The following is a 22,021-nucleotide window of genomic DNA, read 5'->3' as shown; positions in this document are numbered from 1 at the left end:
ATTGAATTCTATAAGATAAAGCCATAAATATGTGAGTCTGAGTCGTCTATCAAAAGTTACAGCTAATTTATATGAAGTTGTACAAAAACGCTTTCTTTCGCCAAGACAGTGCGTTTGTCACTGTTACATGCATTTGAATGGGGAACTGGCCCGAAACAAAGTAGAGGTTTTCATTATGTGAATAACTTGAAAATCTTAGCTCAAACAGCTGCAAAACCTGTTTCCTCAACACGGGAATATTGAATTCTATAAGATAAAGCCATAAATATTTATTTGAAGAGTTTCAGTCAGGTTTCAGAGCTCATCACAGCACAGAAAAAGCTTTAGTGAAGGTTACAAATGATCTTCTTATGGCCTCTGACAGTGGACTCATCTCTGTGCTTGTCCTGCTAGACCTTAGTGCAGCATTCAATACTGTCGACCATAATATCCTATTAGAGCGATTAGAACATGCTGTAGGTATTACAGGTACTGCACTGCAGTGGTTTGTATCATATCTATCTAATAGACTGCAATTTGTTTATGTAAATGGAGAGTCCTCTTCACACACTGAGGTTAATTATGGAGTTCCACAGGGTTCAGTGCTAGGACCAATTCTGTTTACATTATACATGCTTCCCTTAGGCAGTATCATTAGAAGACATAGCATACATTTTCACTGCTATGCAGATGACACCCAGCTCTATCTGTCCATGAAGCCAGATAACACACACCAATTAGTTAAACTGCAGGAATGTCTTAAAGACATAAAGACCTGGATGGCCGCTAACTTTCTGCTTCTTAATTCAGATAAAACTGAGGTTATTGTACTCGGCCCTGAAAAGCTTAGAAATATGGTATCTAACCAGATTCTTACTCTGGATGGCATTACCTTGGCCTCCAGTAACGCTGTGAGGAACCTTGGAGTCGTTTTCGACCAGGACATGTCCTTCAATGCACATATTAAACAAATATGTAAGACTGCGTTCTTCCATTTGCGCAACATCTCTAAAATTAGAAATATCCTGTCTCAGAGTGACGCTGAAAAACTAGTTCATGCATTTATTACTTCCAGGCTGGACTACTGTAATTCATTATTATCAGGATGTCCAAAAAACTCACTGAAAAGCCTTCAGCTAATCCAAAATGCTGCAGCAAGAGTACTGACAGGGACTAGAAAGAGAGAGCATATTTCTCCTGTTTTGGCTTCCCTTCATTGGCTTCCTGTTAAATCCAGAATTGAATTCAAAATCCTGCTCCTCACATACAAGGTCTTAAATAATCAGGCCCCATCTTATCAAAATGACCTTGTAGTACCATATCACCCTATTAGAGCACTTCGCTCTCGCTCTGCAGGCCTACTTGTTGTTCCTAGAGTATTTAAAAGTAGAATGGGAGGGAGAGCCTTCAGTTTTCAGGCCCCTCTTCTGTGGAACCAGCTTCCAGTTTGGATTCAGGAGACAGACACTATCTCTACTTTCAAGATTAGGCTTAAAACTTTCCTTTTTGCTAAAGCATATAGTTAGGGCTGGACCAGGTGACCCTGAATCCTCCCTTAGTTATGCTGCAATAGACATAGGCTTGCGGGGGATTCCCATGATGCATTGAGTTTTTCCTTTCCAGTCACCTTTCTCGCTCACTATGTATTAACAGACCTCTCTGCATTGAATCATATCTGTTATATCAAGGCGCTTCATAGATACAGAGAAAAGCCCAACAATCATATGACCCCCAATGAGCAAGCACTTTGGCGACAGTGGGAAGGAAAAACTCCCTTTTAACAGGAAGAAACCTCCGGCAGAACCAGGCTCAGGGAGGGGCGGGGCCATCTGCTGCGACCGGTTGGGGTGAGAGAAGGAAGACAGGATAAAAGACATGCTGTGGAAGAGAGACAGAGGTTAATAACAGATATGATTCAATGCAGAGAGGTCTGTTAATACATAGTGAGTGAGAAAGGTGACTGGAAAGGAAAAACTCAACGCATCATGGGAATCCCCCGGCAGCCTACGTCTATTGCAGCATAACTAAGGGAGGATTCAGGGTCACCTGGTCCAGCCCTAACTATATGCTTTAGCAAAAAGGAAAGTTTTAAGCCTAATCTTAAAAGTAGAGATAGTTTCTGTCTCCCGAATCCAAACTGGAAGCTGGTTCCACAGAAGAGGGGCCTGAAAACTGAAGGCTCTCCCTCCCATTCTACTTTTAAATACTCTAGGAACGACAAGTAGGCCTACAAAGCGAGAGCGAAGTGCTCTAATAGGGTGATATGGTACTACAAGGTCATTAAGATAAGATGGGGCCTGATTATTTAAGACCTTGTATGTGAGGAGCAGGATTTTGAATTCAATTCTGGACTTAACAGGAAGCCAGTGAAGGGAAGCCAAAACAGGAGGAGGATATTTCTAGAAATGAGAGCTTCTCCATCCAAAGTGGGATGGATGCCGTCTCTCCTAACAAGACCAGGTTTCCTCCAGAAGGTTTGCCAATTATCTATGATGCCCACATCGTTTCTGGGACACCACTCAGACAGCCAGCAATTTAAGGAGAACATGCGGCTAAACATGTCACTCCTGGTCTGATTGGGGAGGGGACCAGAGAAAACTACAGAGTCCGACATTGTTTTAGCAAAGTTGCACACCGATTCAATATTGAACACCAATTCAATATTGAATTGTAGGGTTGTGTTCGGAACTTCAGGTACTGGCCACCTCATCACTTGATTCCATAAATTGACACATTGTGCTGGTGCAAGCAGCTTACGGCCATACCACCCTGAGCACACCCGACTTCGTTTGACCTCGGAAGCTAAGCAGGGCTGGTCTTAGTTAGTACTTGGATGGGAGGTTGCCAGGGAATACCAGGTGCTGTAAGCCTTTGCTTTTCATGTCATTGCACTGCTTTTGATCCAGAGAAGGGGGGTATTGAAAGACCCAAAGCAGCTGCCCATTAATGAGGGCACATTAACAACGGCCTGTGGCTCTGGCTGAGGCCACCTACACCTCACCAGGGCCTGTGCTGGTGCATGAGGCCACCTACACCACACCAGGGCCTGTGGCTCTGGCTTGGGCCTGTGGCTCTGGCTTAGGCCACCTACACCACACCAGGGCCTGTGGCTCTGGCCGAGGCCATCTACACGAAACAAGGACCTTAGTTGCTGGGTGAGGCCAAATTACACAACATAAGGGCCTGTGGCTCTGGCTGAGGCCACCTACACCTCACCAGGGCCTCTGCTTCTGGCCGAGGTCATCTATACAACCCCAGGGCCTGAGTTGCCGGCTAAGGTCACCTATACCACACCAGGGCCTGTGCTGCTGGCTTTGTTGAACTACACCACACCAGGCCCTGTGCTGGTGCATGAGGCCATCTATACAACACCAGGCCCTGTTCTGTTGGTTGAGGCCACCTACACCACACCAGGGCCTGTGCTTCTGGCCGAGGTCATCTATACCACACCAGGGCCTGTGGCTCTGGATGAGGCCAACTACACCACACCAGGCCCTGTGCTGGTGCATGAGGCCATCTTCACCACACCAGGGCCTGTGGCTCTGGCTGAGGCCATCTACACCACACCACGGCCTTAGTTGTTGGGTGAGGAAAATTACACAACATCAGGGCCTGTGCCTCTTGCTTAGGCCACCTACACCACACCAGGCCCTGTGCTGGTGCCTGAGCCCATCTTCAAAAATCCAGAGCCTGTGCTGCTGGTTTAATGCTTATCTGAGTCTTTGGGTTAGGGTATTAGGCAAGTATGCAGGTACCGTTAACTCTGTAGTTCAATTGTAGGGTTGTGTTCGAAACTTCAGGTATTCGATTATTCTGTTATTATAGGTTACCTTATATATGTAATCAAAGTAGTTGAATTAGAATACTGCTGTAGATCATATTATACCCTTTAATATAGAGCGTGTGATCTGTATGTAGTTTAGTTCTCATTATACTTTTGAGTTAACAGAACATATTCACATATTAGTTCATTAGATAAATGTGCATCACTCTGTATCCTTGATCTGCTGGGAATGTGTTACACTGTTTTCTTGACATGCTCTATTGTTGAATCATAAAAAGAAGGTTGTAAGCAGGAGACTTGGTGTCTAAGACAGGGGAGATAGACCACATTCCATACCCCCACCTTACAGAAAGCAGAGAAACAACTGCCGAGGTCATAACTTAGACGCCGTAAGGGAGAAAAGAATGTGAATGTTTAGGCTTTTACAACTAGGTGGGGGCCGCTAGGAGCTATAAGAGGCTGTGTAACCCGTCACCATTTTGAGACTGCTGTGACCCTCTTCAGGCATGTCTCCCCATCATGATGGTTCTAAATGCTCTTTGTGTTGAATTGTATGGAAATAAATGATTGTTGATTGAGCATTTATACACCGAGTATTGTCCTTCCTTCAGCCCAAAGATCAAAAGAATTGGGAGATTTCAACACCATCTTCACCACACCAGGCCCTGTGGCTCTGGCCGAGCCCAACTTCACCACACCAGGCCCTGTGCTGGTGCCTGAGCCCATCTTCAAAAATCCAGAGCCTGTGCTGCTGGTTTAATGCTTATCTGAGTCTTTGGGTTAGGGTATTAGGCAAGTATGCAGGTACCGTTAACTCTGTAGTTCAATTGTAGGGTTGTGTTCGAAACTTCAGGTACTGGCCACCTCATCACTTGATTCCATAAATTGACACATTGTGCTGGCACCAGCAGCTTACAGCCATACCACCCTGAGCACGCCTGACTTCGTCTGACCTCGGAAGCTACGCAGGGCTTGTCTTGGTTAGTACTTGGATGGGAGACTGCCTGGGAATACCAGGTGCTGTAAGCCTTTACTTTTCATGTCATTGAACTGCTTTTGATCCAGAGAAGGGGCGTATTGAAAGACTCAAAGCAGCTGCCCATTAATGAGGGCACATTAACGACGGCCTGTGGCTCTGGCTGAGGCCACCTACACCTCACCAGGGCCTGTGCTTCTGGCCGAGGTCATCTATACAACCCCAGGGCCTGATTTGCCGGCTAAGGTCACCTACACCAAACCAGGGCCTGTACTGCTGGCTGAGGCCAACTACACCACACCAGGCCCTGTGCTGGTGCATGAGGCCATCTTCACTACACCAGGGCCTGTGCTGGTGGTCGAGGCCTTCTTCACCACACCAGGGCCTGTGGCTCTGGCTGAGGCCATCTACACCACACCTGGGCCTTAGTTGCCGGCTTAGGCCACCTACACAACACCAGGGCCTGTGGCTCTGGCTGAGGCCATCTACATCACACCAGGGCCTGAGTTCCCAGCTGAGGCCACCTACACCACACCAGGGCCTGTATTTCTGTCCGAGGCCATCTACACAACCCTAGGGCCTGAGTTGCCGGCTGAGGTCACCTACACCACACCAGGGCCTGAGTTGCCGGCTGAGACCACCTACACCACACCAGGGCCTGTGGCTCTGGCTGAGGCCATCTACACCACACCAGGGCCTTAGTTGCTGGGTGAGGCATATTACACAACATCAGGGCCTGGTGCCCCTCAGGACACAGAAGCTGGAGGATGTTTGGTCATTTGTTCTGACACAAGCTGTTGGGGAATTCTATATAATTCTAATATTTTTAGCCAGTTTATGAAAGAGTTTCCAAAACCAAATTTGCGTAAAGTTTCAAATAAAAATTTCCAGTTAACTCTGTCAAACTCTTTTTCGGGATCTAGAGACAATATTGTAGTTTCAATGTTTTCACTTCATGAGTAGTCTATTAAATCAAGCAATCTACGTATATTTGTTGACGAGTGCCTGCCTTTTATGAAACCAGTCTGGTCAGTTAGAATTAAAAGGGGGGTTATCTTCTCTAATCTTTCTGAGAGAGCTTCGCAGATTATTTTGAGGTCTACATTAATAAGGGATTTTGGACGATAGCTTGAGGGAAATCAGGAGTCTTTGCCTGGTTTTAGCAGGAGACTAATATTGGCAGAATTCATATTTGGTGGTAGTCTGCCATTTTCCTTGACTTCCTGCAACATTCTGTGGAATACTGGTGCCAGAACTGTCCAGAATTCTTTGTAGAATTCTGCAGGAAAACTGTCTGGACCTGGAGCGTTATTATTGGGCATACTTATCAGGGCTTCTGGAGTTCCCCTGGTGTCAGTAGCAAATCCAGTGCCATTGCTTGACGGTCTAATAATTTTGGAAGAGTTACGTTGCCAAGAAACTGGTCAATTTCATTTTTAGACGGGTTCATTTGTGGTGACTATAAAGTTTCATAGAAATCCCTAAAAATGTTGTTTATTCTTTCAGGTTCATATATTGTGTTCCCAGATAAATCTTTAACAGCACATATAGTTGTTTTTTCTTTATTTATTTTTAACTGGTTAGCTAGAAATCAACCGGATTTGTTACTGTTCAAAGTTCTGCAAGCAGTCTTTGAACTAGGAAATGATTTTTTCTTTTTTATTAATAATTTCAATTCTAGTTTTGTCTTGCATATTTTGTTTGGTATTTCCTGATATTGTTTCCTGATATATTCCAATATACTGTTTGATTATATTTGTGGACTGACAATTACGCTGAGTTCCTGTTGTGTTGAGCCTTTTTTCATATTCTTAAATTCTTGTTTTAATAGTCTAAAGTTGTGGACTGTGCACACTGGCTGTGTATTTTTGTGATGTAACCAAACCTTTTCTGTCCCTCTCAAAAAGCCCAAGGAATCACAAGAACAAAGACTTTTTTTCTTAGCTGCAGACTTCCTAATGTACAGCCTCAACAAGATATTTTGTGGACTGGAGAAGTATGAAGGTGATACAACTCAGCAGACTACACCTGATTAAACAGATTAATTTGTGCAAAAGAAGAATGCTTTTTAGCTTTAGCACCAAAAATGTGTCCTTTTTTCCCCCCAATAGGCCTAGAGTGAGAAGTTTCCTAAAAATTCAAACCGCAATGTCCTGTCCTCGTGTTCCACATACATTTATATTCATATTTCAACTGGCTAATCCCATGAAACTCCACAAATTTAGCTTTCTTTTACTTTGCCATGTGGTGAGGGTCCTGTGACCAGGAGTCAAAATTTGGGATCAGGTATGCAGTCACAGGCAGCTTGCAGCCCCACCTACCAGATTGCCTGCTGTTGTGTTGACTGAGAACTGCAGCAGACAAAGAATGAAAAAGCATGGATTCCCTGGGCCAAAGGCCCGCACAGTGGGCTTTGCACTCCCTGACTGGCCTAGAGAGAAAGGAATGGCTCAGTCAGCAAGCCAAGGCCACTGAAGCGATGAAAAGATAATTCAACACCCCCACCCCCACCCCCCCAGCTCCTGGACCTCATGCAGCGTCAAACCATTTGTGAGCAGTGACAGAGCCAGATTGGGCCGAAAGGATATGAGTGGGAAACTTCAAAACCTGCTCATATTTCTGTGGATGTGAAAGGATTTGTATAACACATTCAGTTTTGATGGACTTTCCCATGTTCAATCCAGACAACCCTTTTTGTTGACACGTTCAAATAATGAATCTGTTATGTGTATGGTCCCTTTTTCCCTCCTGCTCATGAGTTCTGTTTCTAGTTGTCAGGTAGGGATGCTGTGCAGACCACTCCATCGTCTGTCCCAGGCTTATGGAGAACCGCTCACTTGCTGGCTGCCAGGAACCAGGGTGAGTAGTTCTCCCTCTCACAGAACAACTGTTTGCTTTTGTAGGTGAGGGTTTTATTAACTACATAATCTGCTACAAACTAGTTTTAATTTAACAGTTTCCAGAGGACTTTCAATCATTGTAATTGTCACTGAGGCCTCATTTAAAACTGTATCAGTTTCTTATAACTTGCCAAAGCTGTGGGTGCTCAGTGAATGTATTTGGTAGGAATATAAAAAATGTTCAACTTAAGGGAAAACTGTAAATCTTCCCTCCTGCCATTAGTGCATGTAAAACAGATTTTACTTTCTGTCTTCCTACATGAGACGTTGTATTTTCTAAAGTGAAAAATGAATTTTAATTAAGTTTTATTTATATAGTGGCAATTCACAACAACAGTTGCCTCGGTGCACTTTATACTGTAAGGTAAAGACCCCACAATATAAAACAAATGGTGTTGATTGGATTATTCACATTACATTATTGATCTGTTTCAGGTGCTGAAATGGAACATATATTTGTCATTTTTTTAATGTTTAGTAAGGCCTTTTCAGTTGGAGCTCAATTCAATGGATACAACTGTGATGCAAATTTTCACAGCCGCTTCCCTGGTGAGGACTTAAAGACTTTTGTTTTGTGAATAACTGAATAGAAATTATGTTAACATTCTAAAAATGTGAAAAAAATTCTTTTGGACTACCTACATGTTCCAAAGATGAGGTGATAAGTTTTTTGGACACCAGTATTATGACATACAAAACTAAATGTTACAGACTGTAATCCCAGAAGCTAAATCTTTTTTTTTTCTTTTTTTTGGGGGGGGGGGGGGGGGGGAGAGAGAGAGAGAGAGAGCGAGAGAGAGAGAAATGTACTATTGTAAAATACACAATTTATGTACATATTTATGTACATTAGATTTTTTGGCTTCTTTTCCAGCTGAGAGAGATATCAGTGTATACTGTGGGGTCCAGACCATTACCCTCAAGATCAATTTTTGCCCTGTTCTCTTCTCTGGCTACACTGACACCGACCTAGCCCTTAATGGTCGCCATGGAGATGCCCACTGCAGAGGCTTTATCAATAACAACACCTTCCCCACTGTTGTAATCTTTAGCATCAGCCTGGCAACACTTGAGTCCTGTGGTAATTCTTTGGTGGTAAGAAAAACATTTTCTTTTTTGTATTAACTGCTCTTACTAAATTACACACACACACACACACACACACACACACATATATATATATATATATATATATATAGAGAGAGAGAGAGAGAGAGAGAGAGAGATATGTACTTCAATCAAGCTTTTCTTGATCTTGAGAACTTTTCTTTTTATCCTGCACAATGTCCAACCCTTCTTATCTTAGTAAAAGAGCTGGAGCAGGAATTTTACTCACACTGATGTTGCTTACAGGTGTTAACTGCTCAAGGACCCAATGCTTATGGGAACCTGTCCCTGGTGCAGATTGGAAACATATCAGGGTATATTGATACACCAGACCCTCCAACCATCATCAGCTACCTGCCAGGTCTGCTGTATAAGTTTAGCTGCAGCTACCCATTGGAATACCTAGTCAACAATACACAGCTGGCCTCGTAAGTCTCACTCATACCTTTAAGCTTGTTTGATACCGTGATCCTATATACATGTAAGTTTCAATCATTATATCAATTGGCAGACAAAAAAAGAAGCAGTTTAATAATAAGTTAATAATAACAATAAAAAAAAAATAACAACAATATTAATAAAAGCAATACTAATAATAATAATGAAAATTTATAATATAAAGTTATTAAGTTCCACACAATACAACAGAATTTTTTTTTGTTGTTGTTTTCATGAAATACAACCCAAACACAGTTTGTTACATATTTTCAGATTTTAGGTCCTCGACCCCACAAAAAGTCCAATTCAGATTACATATATTAACTTCTAAAAGGAGATATTGGAAATGTTTGGTCAGGAAAGTGTATATGTTAACCTGAAAGAGTGACGTATAGGCATGGTTTTAAAGACAAGGATTCCTCAATGTTATGTAAATTTTAATATAAAAATGTAATTTTAAAATACTGATGCTACCATAATTACTGTTAACTTTCATAATGTTTTAGGTACTTACTTCTTTTTTCCTTTATCTTGACTGTAGGTCATCAGCTGCAATCTCAGTGAAGGAAAGCAATGGCACTTTCATTAGCACATTGAATCTCCTGCTTTATAATGTAAGTTCACAACAGTGAGTTATAAATGTTCATTTGTGTTTTACAGGTGATCTTAGTCTGTTGCACCAAAGATAAAGCCATACTTGTATGCATAAAGTGAACATAAAGAAACTCTGCATCTATGTAAAGTTGATCTCTACCTCTTACAGATGTATGCATCAATTGTCCATGTACAAAAGAAGAATGATGCCAGATTCCCAGAAATTCTTGTTATACAGTTGATGTAAAAAGCAAATTATTGCTAATACTGTAATTATACAAACGTATACTAAATTTACTCTTACTCTTACCCTAAATCCACTTGAATTAAACACTAGGGCTACATCGAATTATTTAGAAAATAAATGTCTAAAAAGCAAATAAATCACTGTCAGTTGGGTGGACGCGAAGAGCCATGTAATATCACATCTATGCTTAAATGACAATTTGCTTTTTATACAGGACTCATCATATATTCAGCAGTTGTCCATCCCAATGGCAGGACTGACCCTGAAGACACGCATATTTGCAGCTGTAAAAGCCACTAATCTGGATAGAAGGTATTCAGTCACAATGTAGCCTTTCAGCCTAAATATGCCACCCACACGATGACTCATTAAACTATGATACATGATGACTTTCATCTGTGCATAAAAGCACTGAATATGTTAAAATAATACATTGACATTATTCATTGTAAATGAACTGATTCTTATATAGTATTTTTTTAGTTTAGCGCTCAAACCTCCTTATACAACATGCCTCATTCACCGTCTAATGTTCACACTTCAATGACTGTACTGTAGAGCAACTTGGGGTTCAGTGTTCTGCCTTCTGATTGGTAGATGACCTTCTCTACCTCCTGAGCAACAGACGTCCAGCTTACATTACCTAGTATTCTTAAGTGTTCTCATATCAAAGTACTAATCAGGCCCACCTGTGCTTAGCTTCTGTCTTCAGATGAGATACATGACCCCCCCCCCCCCCCCCCCCCCCCTCACGCACACACACACACGCATGCATGTTGGGTTAACTGATAATTCTGTTTTGGGCTCTGAAAGCTAGGATAGGCTCCAGCACCCTGTGACCCTTAACTGTATAAACAGCTAAGAAAATGGTCTCTCGGCATAAAATAAAAGGCTACATTTATGTTATTTCTAACATAGATGTAAATGTAATTTCTAATTTTCATGTTCGTTTATAGTCAGTGTTGAGGAGTAAACCTACGCATACGGATCAGTATTTAAGGTTTGACTCTCATCGTCCACTGGAGCATAAACAACATAGAGCCAACACCATCCCCGCAGACACAGTGGCCAGGGAAGCAGAAGAACATCACATCAAGAAGGCCCTGAGGAAATGTGGTTATCCCAGCTGGACATTTGTCAAAGCTGGGAAGGCGCCTAAAGAAAGCTCCAGCCGATCAAGGAGAGAAGGACAACTGCTGACTAAGCGAAAGCCTGTAGTTATCCCATACATGTCAGGAGTATCGAAATACTTGAGACGCATTTTCTAAACACTGCGTCTCTGTGGCTTTTAAACCGCAAAACACGCTGCGCCAAAAATTGGTCCACCCCAAGGATGGGGTCCCCCAGAACAGAGTAACTAAGGCTACGTTCACACTGCAGGTGAAATCGCATCAAATCCGACTTTTCTGACCCTATGCAACCCATGGTATGACAGCGTGAACAGCACAAATCCGATATTTTCAAATCCAACCTGGGTCACTTTCGTATGTGGTACTGAATCCGATACACAACTGATGTTTGAGAAAGCGACTGCTGTTTGAATGGTCATGTTGCATTAAATCCGTCTTTTACGTTGCTGACACAAGACAGACGCCAATTATCAGCGCCGGTGAAGCACCCCAGAAGACGTGAACGCTTCCTGGCCATCCAGTGTAGATGTTAGTGAAACTGTTGAGAAGACAACGCTGGACAAACGTGAACATTTTATTTGTACTGTATAATCTGCAGATTCTGACAGAAATCTGCAACTATCCTTTGAAGCACCACTCCTCTCTTAAACAGCAATAAGGATAATTATTAAGCCATATGAAAATAACAAAATAACTTTATAACTTAAAACAAAACTGGGTGATCAATCAGTGATCACTGTCAGCCTCTCTCGGCTTTTATTAACACTAATCTTTTTAAAGCTCAGTTTTTAAAACCTTACGATGTAAGTACAGCCCAGCCCATACAGCAGTATATGAATGACTAACCTGGTATTGTGGATGGATTATCTCAGTTGTTCTCCTGGCTGAAGTTTGGTCTGTTTACAGCATCCTGCCATGCGATTACATTTGTTCCTGACCACCAAGAATCCTCACGTTAACTTTTATTGAGTTGAAAAAAGCGTGTTTATATTATGCTCATATAGCCGTGTCGCTAGCGGTCACGTAGCACATCGTTATATACCAGCTAGCCAAACTTAAGTAACCCTATAAACGTCAATGCTGTTTAGTTTTCTGTCTTCATTTATGTCGGAGCTGTACGTTTGAATTTGTTTCCAAAATCCCTCAGTCAGGACATGCTATATTACTGGCATTATTAATATTTAGAAGGAAGCTAGTGAGCTAACTTCCTGCTAATTTCTAACTCCGTTAAATGTCATAAATTCCGTTTTCATGGATGCCTGGATGTTAAAATGAGTTGTTACACCTGGTAGAGCAGAACGCTGATCATTTTATTACAGATGAAAGACTTAAGACAGTTTTTCAACTCTCGGTGATGCCACAGTGATTGTTTGATTTATGGACCCACACTGGAGTTGAGCCCAGACAAGGCTAGTGACGTCAGACTTAAAGACCAGGGCCATCAGTCAAACAATACTGTTTGGTCTGGGTCTAAACAGAGCGCGTTGTGTGTAACATAGAAACATCAGTTTCTATGGGCCGAAGGTTTTTTTCTTTTTTGTAACGGTATAAACAATGAAAGGTGGTGGATTGGCCAGATGGTGGCCGATGTGTAAAAATAAGTCAGTTGTTTGGTGGTGGCTATGGCGGAGCTTTCACAGAGGCCAGCAGGTGGAAAGGGGAGGCAGGAGAAGGAGAGACCCGAGGCGGCCGCTGTGTCCAAGTGTCAGGTGAACTGACACTTGGACTGACACTAAGAAGTTATGAACTGCAGTCTATCTGGGTCAGATATAAACCAAGTTTAGGTGGAGTTTATTCTTTGCAGAAAAGTTTGCAGAACTACGAACGCAGCTGGAATCCACAGCTGTGCGTGTTCATGGAGCTTGCATTTTCACCTGCTGGACATCACTACCTGACAAGGTTAACTGTCTTCAGAACATTGCAGAGGCCTTGACAGTAATTGGTTCTACATATCTCTGTGAGCAGATTTTCTCTACACGAAGAGTGTCCTCAGGTCTGAATGCTGGACACTCGGAGACCTGTGTCTCTGAGTGGGAGACCAGAGATCACATTAATATGTGTATCCCTGTATTAACAAACATGCCATATTGGCCCAGTTTATTTTTCTTATCATTGTTGTGAGGAGACCACAAATAGCATTTGCACTTTCTGTTGTACAGTTCATTTGCTGTTATGAAGTTCTTGTTATGGATAAAAAGTTTCTTTTTTTGTTTCAAAATAGCTGATAACTATTCGCTGATAGCTGCAAACATCTGTGAACAAATATAATTCTATAAAGTTGTTTTATATAGTGTGTAACTGTTAATATAGAGCGTTATTAAATTTATTGCTAATGCAATCAAATGGCACATTGACTTCTGAGGAAATTTTAGATGGCACTCATCATCAGAAAGGTTGCCTATCCCTGGTTTATAAGATTGGGGAAACCTGCAGTCATCTGAGACTGAAGAAGTCACTTGGATGAGTGACAAAACGTTTCTCCCACTTTAAAAGCTACGTCCAGATTAAGAGAACCAACTTTTGGAGATACACACAGAATAGTTTCCTATATGAGATTGGTGCAAAAAGTGCAGCCTTATCTAATGTCCATCCTACTGTTACTCATTTTATATTAAGATTTAAAAATCTAGTTGGTACTGTTATGGTGAGTAACCTTCAGTAATAGTTATTAAATCACAAAGCAATAGTACATTCATGTAGTTGTAAAAAGCATGATAATATATTAAGTACTCCAAAGTATTCAGAATACATTACTTTCATTGAGTAACATAACAGAATACATTACAAAATACATTTTGGGGCAAGTATTCTGTAATCTGTAGTGGAATACATGATAAAAGTAACCTTCCCAACACTGTTTATAGTTTAAGTTCAATGAAGCGAGACACAATTTTAACCAAAAATCCAGAAAAAAATCCCCACATTACATAAAATTATAAATGGATTTTCATATAATTGATTTAAGTATGCATTTGAATCCCTACAATCTAGATGAAATTCTGGCTCCCAGAGATTAGATTACAATCAATTAATCAGTTTCAGAAACAGATACAGACCACCAATCAATTACAGATAGTCAGCTTATTATGTTTATAAAGCACACTTGCCCACAGAATAAAAAATCTTTAATTCCAACTTCTTCCACTACCATGGAGAAGACCAAAGAGCTGTCAGAGTTTGTCATGAGCAAGACTGTAGATCTGCATGTGGCTCAAATGACCATCAGCAAGAAGTTAGATAAGAAGGTGACAACAGCTGGTGCAGTTAATTAGATATGGAAGAAAGGCCATCAATCACCCTCTATCTGGAGCTCCATACAAGTTGTTGTCTCATGGGGTGAGGAGGATCATGAGAAAGATGGGACATTAGCCCAAAACTATGAACTTGTTAATGATGTGAAGGCAGCTGGAACCACAGTCACCAAAAACATAATTGGTAACACACTGCACTATATTGGACAGGTCTGGCATTGCCTACACCTGCTCACCCTGCTCAAGACAGCCTTGAACATCTAAATGTTTCAGAGAAGACTTAGGACAAAGTGCTGTGGTAGGATGAAAACAAACTCAAGCTCTTTGGCATCAACTTGTCACACCGTGTTTGGAGGAAGCAAAATACTAAATATCACCAAAAGAAGGTACAGTCAAGCTACAGGACAGGCATAGACATCGCGTCGGATCATCTGGTAGTCATGCTGTGGAGCTGTTTTTATGCTAATGGATGACTTCACTATATTAACAAGCCAATAGGCTGTAAAATTTTGGATTAGAGCGTCCTTCTCTCAACCAGAACACTAAAAATGAATCATGGATCACGGGGCGATCGTGGCTCAAGAGTTGGGAGTTTGCCTTGTAATCGGAAGGTTGCTGGTTCGAGCCCCGGCTTGGACAGTCTCGGTCGTTGTGTCCTTGGGCAAGACACTTCACCTGTTGCCTACTGGTGGTGGTCAGAGGGCCCGGTGGCGCCAGTGTCCGACAGCCTCGCCTCTGTCAGTGCGCCCCAGGGTGGCTGTGGCTACAGTGTAGCTTGCCATCACCAGTGTGTGAATGGGTGGATGACTGGATATGTAAAGCGCGTTGGGGTCCTCAGGGACTAGTAAAGCGCTATATAAATACAGGCCATTTACAATTTACCATGGATGAGTCTTCCAGCATGACAATGACCAAAAACACAGAATCATGACAACAAAGGAGGGGAGAAAAGGAATCAGCTGAGGAAGTTGAAGCTTTGAGTTGCCAAGAGGCAACCAAGTAACCTAAGGACATGTGCAAGTTTCTGCATAGAGAAATAGGCTTTGATGTATGCAAACCAGGTGACCAACTACAGAAATGTCCTACTTTTGTGCTTGTAAACAAGGGTTTATTTATCAAGTACTGAATCATATTTTTCTCCTGGACACAGTTTGCATTTCACCATGTGCTTTTGTACCATTGCAATCAGTAAATAAATAGTGTCCACAATTTAGCTATAGACCAAACCACAATTTTCTTCCTCCTGCACAAGAAATTATTTAACTTGCGCTGCAATTAGCTGAATCAGCTCAGAGCAAAGGAATAAAAGGGCATATTTGATTGTTGTTGTTGTTGTTCTTCTTCTTTCTGTCCTACCAGTGTGCAGAGACCTGAAGAGCTTTTGTACTAAAACTTTGTAATAAATACAATCCACCCACATACATGCCAACCCTCCCGATTTTTTCTGGGAGAATCCCGAATTTCAGTGACCCTTCCGAAAATCTCCCGAGCAACCATTCTCCTGAATTTCTCCTGATTTTCCACCCGGACAACAAAATTGAATCAGTTCGGCTGAGATTTAAATTATTAGATTAGATTAGATTAGATTAGATTAGATTAGATTAGATTAGATTAGATTAATCCCTCAGGAGGGTTCCTCCGGGGTTTTTAGACAGCTGAATAAACGTCAAACAGAAAACGTAATAAACAGAAGTGTGAGATGGTTGAGAATTTATGCCAGCGTCTGGTTTATTTTAGATAGCAAGGAGTAGATGGCAGAGTTTCACACCACCGAGAGAGCTCTTTTATCCGATAAATTAACACTGTAAAGTACCAGTTTTTTGTATATAAATGTATATGTATACCACTTTCTGAGGTCTCAAGTTTGGCAAGTATGCACCAGGGGTGAGAGGGAGTTTCTTTTTTTTTTTTGCTTGATTGTTTGTTTTTATACAATACTAAAAAATACATAAACAATTTTTAAATGGACTTTATCATGAATTAAATGACCCTTCTGGGATATTGATCTGATCGCAGGTGGGTTTAGCCAGTTTCAGTCTGAGGCTTTAAGAAGAACGTAGCACTTTTTAGACACTTCTTTTTTGTTAGACTGCAAAATCAGCACTGTCTATTAACGTTACTGATGGGTAGGACCAATAACATTAGTTGCTATCTGAATAATAACTTAAGTTAAACTGAGAACATTAATGTATCCACTGGCCAAGTTAACAGTTACCATAACTGTTTAGTATTTTAGTGTTGTGTTGTTGGAATGCCCATCTGCAATGTTGCTCTATGAAGTTGTGTCACACCTAGAGGAGGTAAAGAAGGCACTATTGGTATTGCTACTGTTATAAATAAGCATCCAATTCAATAATGGGTTTTAGTATCCATTATTATCCAAAAATGTTTTTTTTTCACAACTTTGCTCTGGAGGCACCATTTCCACATAAGGCTGCATACTGAAACAGAGTTATCCTAAAACAGGTTGTACCATGTTCTGTTCCTTTGTTCTGCTTTTAATTACATTTTTGTGCAAATTAGATGGAACATTCTAATGGACTACTGTTACACCACACCTTCTGGAAATCCTAATGATGACCTGCGTTACGATCTTTTCTTTAGGTAACTCCAGTACAATAACAGGCCCATGATTGTGTAAAACTCTGACTCCGACTATCCTTGACAATGTTTTAATAGTCTTTTCTAATGTTGCTTTTCTGAACTAGTTGTGAAAAAGACCCCCAGACCACAGTGTTTGAGAATGGGAAGAGCCAGATGGGTCGTTTTGCCTTTGAAGTATTCCGCTTTGTAAAGCACAAGAACCAGAAGATGTCCACTGTCTTCCTACACTGTGTCACCAAGCTGTGCCGAGCAGATGATTGTGCAATGCTGATGCCAGTGAGATTGGATACTGACACACTCACACATAAAAAAAAATCTTGAGATAAAATATAACACAATAATCTTGTTAGAGTCACCTTCATTTCAAAATGGAAAACTCCATTGACATTATTATTATTATTATTATTATTATTATTATTATTATTATTATTATTATTACTTAGGTTAAAATACGTAAGCTCATTTACAAATTCTTAAAAACAATTGGGAAATACTTCTACTGTACATTCTTTTCCATTACAGTTTATACCTCTCATAGTTTTTTATATTCACTCTACATTCAAAGGGTAAGTATACGTTTATTTGAATTAATAAATACTAGTTCCATTATGTTTTCCTACAAAGCATATACTGCATCATTGCATCTAATTTAATATTAATTATAGAAATAGTTTATTTCTTGAATATAAACATCAGCTTCACTTCAGCATTCATAAATTCAGTTCTTCAAGTATAGTTAGGTGCTCATAGAAACATTCCTTGTAATCACAATGGGCATTTCGTAAAGCATCTGTATGTGATAAAGGATTCGTTACAAAGCAAAGTTCATTGTAATAAATTTGCTGGAGCTAATCTGATGCTTCAGTATACAGTGTTAGATGAATGTCCACCTCTTCTCACCGCAACCAATCGTAGCAGATGACCGCCCCTCCCTGAGCCTGGTTCTGCTGGAACTTTCTTCCTATTAAAAGAGAGTTTTTCCTTCCCACTGTCACTAAAGAGTTGCTCATAGAAGCAATTAGTTGACCAGATTACATTCATATTTCTTCAGACTAAGTGACTGTCTGACTTTCCAAACAGACTGAGATTTCCAAATGGTCCTTCCATAGAGTCTAACAGACAGCAGTACCGTTATTGAACAGTGGTGAGGGCACAGCAGTTACAAGATATAACAGGTTATTAGCCTACATTCCTCATTTTTCAGACAGTACGATGTCTTGAAAGACACCTGAGCATCTAGATTTCATGTTTCACCATGAATCATCATGGAGCATTGTGGAGCGACTAGAGTGGAAGAAAACAGGTCTACTTTATACAGATGACAAGCTGAGATCAACAGTAGTTGTAACTGAATGATTGATTAGTTCTGTGTCTCCCCATTATACAATAATAAAACTACCAAAAATATTAGAGACTGTTCATTTGAGCAAAGGGGATCAAATCATTATTTCCCTCACTGCAGAATAAGGGGTTAGATATTCCTCCGATATCAAATTGGACACATATCTTGGCAACATCGATGGGTTATATTAGTAGTCTGTGTCCTGAATTCCTCATCATAAGAACATACACCACATGAGAGAGGACTCATTCTTTCTGTGTAATATTTTCATAGATCTGTGGCAGCAGGAAAAAGAGAGATGTCTCTGATGGAAAGGGATCAAATGCTGCATCTGGAAACGCCATCCTGACTGCTGGGCCTATCATAACTCGGAGTGGTATAGTTTAATAACACTCTCGCCTAACATTTCCACAGCTGAATAATTTTTACTGATTATCCAATGTATTACAAGACACTAATGTATGTCAAAATCCAAGATTTGACACCTAAATGTTGACTAAAGTTGCAAGCTTGTCTGGGTGACCTAGGATTTTCAAAACAGTACGTTAGACAAGGCATCCTTGTCTATCGTACTGTATACACGCGAATGAAAGAAACTATATACCATATGGATTACAGTGTGCTGAAATGCCATGTCTTTGTTTTTCACAGATGAAATACCAGCCAATAATTCTCAGCTGGGTAAGTCTTGTCATTCTGTTCAATAAGTGGTATGATGCTTTTGTGTGTTGTTCTACTTTTAAAGGTTATAAGATATTTGTGTTTTCACTGGGAGAAACATTTTCACTCATCCAAGTGACTTCTTTAGTCATAGCTGACTGCAGATTTTCCTACCTTATAAAAAGGACTAACTAACGCACTACTAACTAACAATGGGCTGTAATATCAATTTTATAATCATTAACATGCAAATTGTCATGACTAGGGATGGGTATCGAAAACCGGTTCTTGTTGAGAACCGGTTCCCACTGTTTCAATTCCTTGGAATTGTTTGCCATTTTTGCAAACGATTCCCTTATCAATTCCAGTTGCCCCGAATGACGTCACCACGTTGCGGAGCGTCATTTACCTGGCAGGAAACATGGCGGCTCAAATGCTCAAAAGTTTGATTATACTTTACGAGAACGGATGACAACAGGGCAACTTGCAATACTTGCAAAGTAGACATTTCATTTAAGGGAGGAAACACTACGAATATGCAAAAGCATTTGCTCACAAAACACACGATGACCTTAAATGAATGTCGTGTTTTTAATTCCGCTCCGGACTCGTGAAATCCAACCCAGCAGCAGCGGTAACGTTTGCACGTCCTCTCCCGTTAATGCGGCAGGTAAATAATCAACTAACAGTGCATATTATGTTAGTGCGATCTGCCTTATTACAAAACCTGCCATTACTGTGCGCTGCATTTAGGTGATCATGATGAGAGAGACAGACAGAGTCTGGCTGGCTCAGATGCTGGCAGTTCTCGCTGCAGTCTACTGGTAACGTCTCCTTTCAGGCCAGGATAGACGAATGTCACCGTGCAGTGACTAAGTTTGTGGTAAAAGGCTTGCACCCATTTGCCACAGCAGATGGTAAGTGAATGTGTTTAATTGTAGGCAGGAACATTACTGGATATTCTTGTGTAATTGCTACAGAATAATTGATGTTATACTTTGTTATTGCTACAGAAGAATATTTATTTTATTATTTTACATTTACAATTTTTTTTCCTGGGGACCCTGTGATACCCCATGGAAGAGCCATAGGCTGGATCTCTTAAGATCTCACTGTTGGGTTTGTAAGGCCATGTTACTCCTAAATTTCTATCTCGTTCAAAGAGAAGCTATAAAACAAAGTTCTAAGCTATTCGACCTTAGTGTTCTCCTTTCTAAAAAAGAATCAATAAGAGAATCGATAAAGAATCAAATCGTTAAACAGAATCGAAAATGGAATCGGAATCGTGAAAATCTTATCAATACCCATCCGTAGTCATGACCCTTGATCGCTGGCCATGAGTACCATTAGAAGATTTCCAGCATGTTTGGAATCACAGCATTGTATGGTACATCTTTTACCATTTTACAATGCTACAAATGCATTATGAGCTGGTGAAACCTGCAGCCAGCTGAGACTGAAGAAGTCTGGATGAGTGATGAAATGTTTCCCCAACTGAAAATACTATGTCCAGATGAACAGAATCAAGCTTTGGGATTTCCTTAACTGGATGATTCCACAATAATCTAGACAGGAACATAGCAATATATGCAGCAATATATGACACACTATGTGAGTTACGGCCGGCAATGATCATCAATGTTCAAAAATTTTGGTCTGTTAGAAGTCAGTCTATATGGCTATGCAATGCCTGCGCATACTATATTCCTCAGGATTCATTTTATTGTTCAGCCAGTATATTGCTTTAGTTGTTATTGAAAATCAAATACTGAGCCGGGATGTCTCAATCTGACATTAAAAGTTGTGTCATTTCTCATTGGAATGGCAAAAAAGGTATTAGTGTTTTAACACTCACTGCTATTTGGCATTTTGCATGAACTTAAGAAAAAGCATTGAGAATGTGAAAGACATTTTTACATTTTGGAATGTTTCTTTGTGTTTGTGCTGCTTAGCCCATCTTAAAGCTCCAGTGTTTCACACAAATACAATGACCATCGCACTCATCTCAGGCATGATCATTCTGGGTGTCATGTGCCTATGCTTCTTCATCATGTCCCTCACCCTTCTGAAAGGCAAGAGCGCTCCAGTCGGCACCCTGTCAGGAGTCCGAAACCTAACCTTCAACTGAGTACCTGAACTCACACATTTCTCATCAGTTCAATGCTAACCAAGAATGCAGAACACACGCTGTCTGTGCATGTGGGCATCAAAGAATTTAACTGTTGAAAAAAAATACCTGTTACCAGGTCTGTACAATGAGTATTAGTGCAGGAGTTAAGTAAAACTGGGTTTTGTGTTCCTATCGCACAAAAAGCTAAGCCTCAGCCTGCATATTTTTCATGCAGCTTTAACCCATTAGTGGGGATACTAAAAACTTACTGCAATACCTCAGCTATACAGTTTTCATTGCAGGGTACGGGATCAATTATATGGCTTGCAGTGCATTATATAGTGTATAATAAACATAGCATTTCCTGAGAGAAATGATAGATATTAGAGAGATAGATTTACTTAATCATTTATTAGGAGGTTTTTTTCCCCTAAATATGTATTTCCATCGCTTGATTTAAATATTTTTAGTTACTGTGTTAGCAATAAACTTGATTGTTAAGGATATTTTGTACATGTGCTACCTTATGTATAACTTTTCCTGATATGTGGTTAAAATGCAACTTGATTTGTTCACGAAATGTACAAATTGTCTTCAAACGTCCATGTTGCTAATACTGCACCTTGACTTGTTATTAAAACATACCCATTTGCATATTTCTAAACATAAACTATACATTGCCTCTTAAACACTACTGTGGGATTACAAGAATTGATAAATGACTAGCATTGATATAGCTTGTATTTTTACACTACAATCCACATTTATCCATTCATGCACGCATACATGCACTGCTTGGTCAGATCATACAACACTACTATCCAACACACACAGACACATGAACATCAGGTGAGGTGGAGATTGGGGGTGAGCAAGCAAATGTAAATTTCTGCATTACT

At 40.6% G+C, this 22,021-nt stretch overlaps 1 protein-coding gene and 2 pseudogenes across 1 annotated transcript; all 3 read left to right on the top strand.

The window, feature by feature from the left end:
- Positions 1-2,730: 2,730 nt before the first annotated feature.
- On the top strand, positions 2,731-2,849 carry LOC146660257 (5S ribosomal RNA; annotated as a pseudogene).
- Positions 2,850-4,673: 1,824 nt separating this feature from the next.
- LOC146660256 (5S ribosomal RNA) lies at positions 4,674-4,792 on the top strand (annotated as a pseudogene).
- Positions 4,793-7,310: 2,518 nt separating this feature from the next.
- On the top strand, positions 7,311-21,741 carry zpld1a (zona pellucida-like domain containing 1a). Its single transcript, XM_085419540.1, has 11 exons — positions 7,311-7,598; positions 8,075-8,188; positions 8,514-8,734; positions 8,993-9,174; positions 9,726-9,798; positions 10,240-10,337; positions 16,930-17,010; positions 17,115-17,286; positions 18,626-18,728; positions 19,004-19,033; positions 20,965-21,741. Exons 2-11 carry the CDS (start codon positions 8,083-8,085, stop codon positions 21,138-21,140), a joined length of 1,242 nt encoding a protein of 413 aa, XP_085275666.1. The 5' UTR covers positions 7,311-7,598; positions 8,075-8,082; the 3' UTR covers positions 21,141-21,741.
- Positions 21,742-22,021: the final 280 nt, after the last annotated feature.

The sequence above is a fragment of the Rhamphochromis longiceps genome, linkage group LG10, assembly GCF_057381845.1.
Source record: "Rhamphochromis longiceps isolate RC_006_pf linkage group LG10, R_longiceps_female_GT1.1, whole genome shotgun sequence".
Taxonomy (NCBI): Eukaryota; Metazoa; Chordata; class Actinopteri; order Cichliformes; family Cichlidae; genus Rhamphochromis; species Rhamphochromis longiceps.
This window is presented reverse-complemented; position numbering and strand designations above follow the sequence as displayed.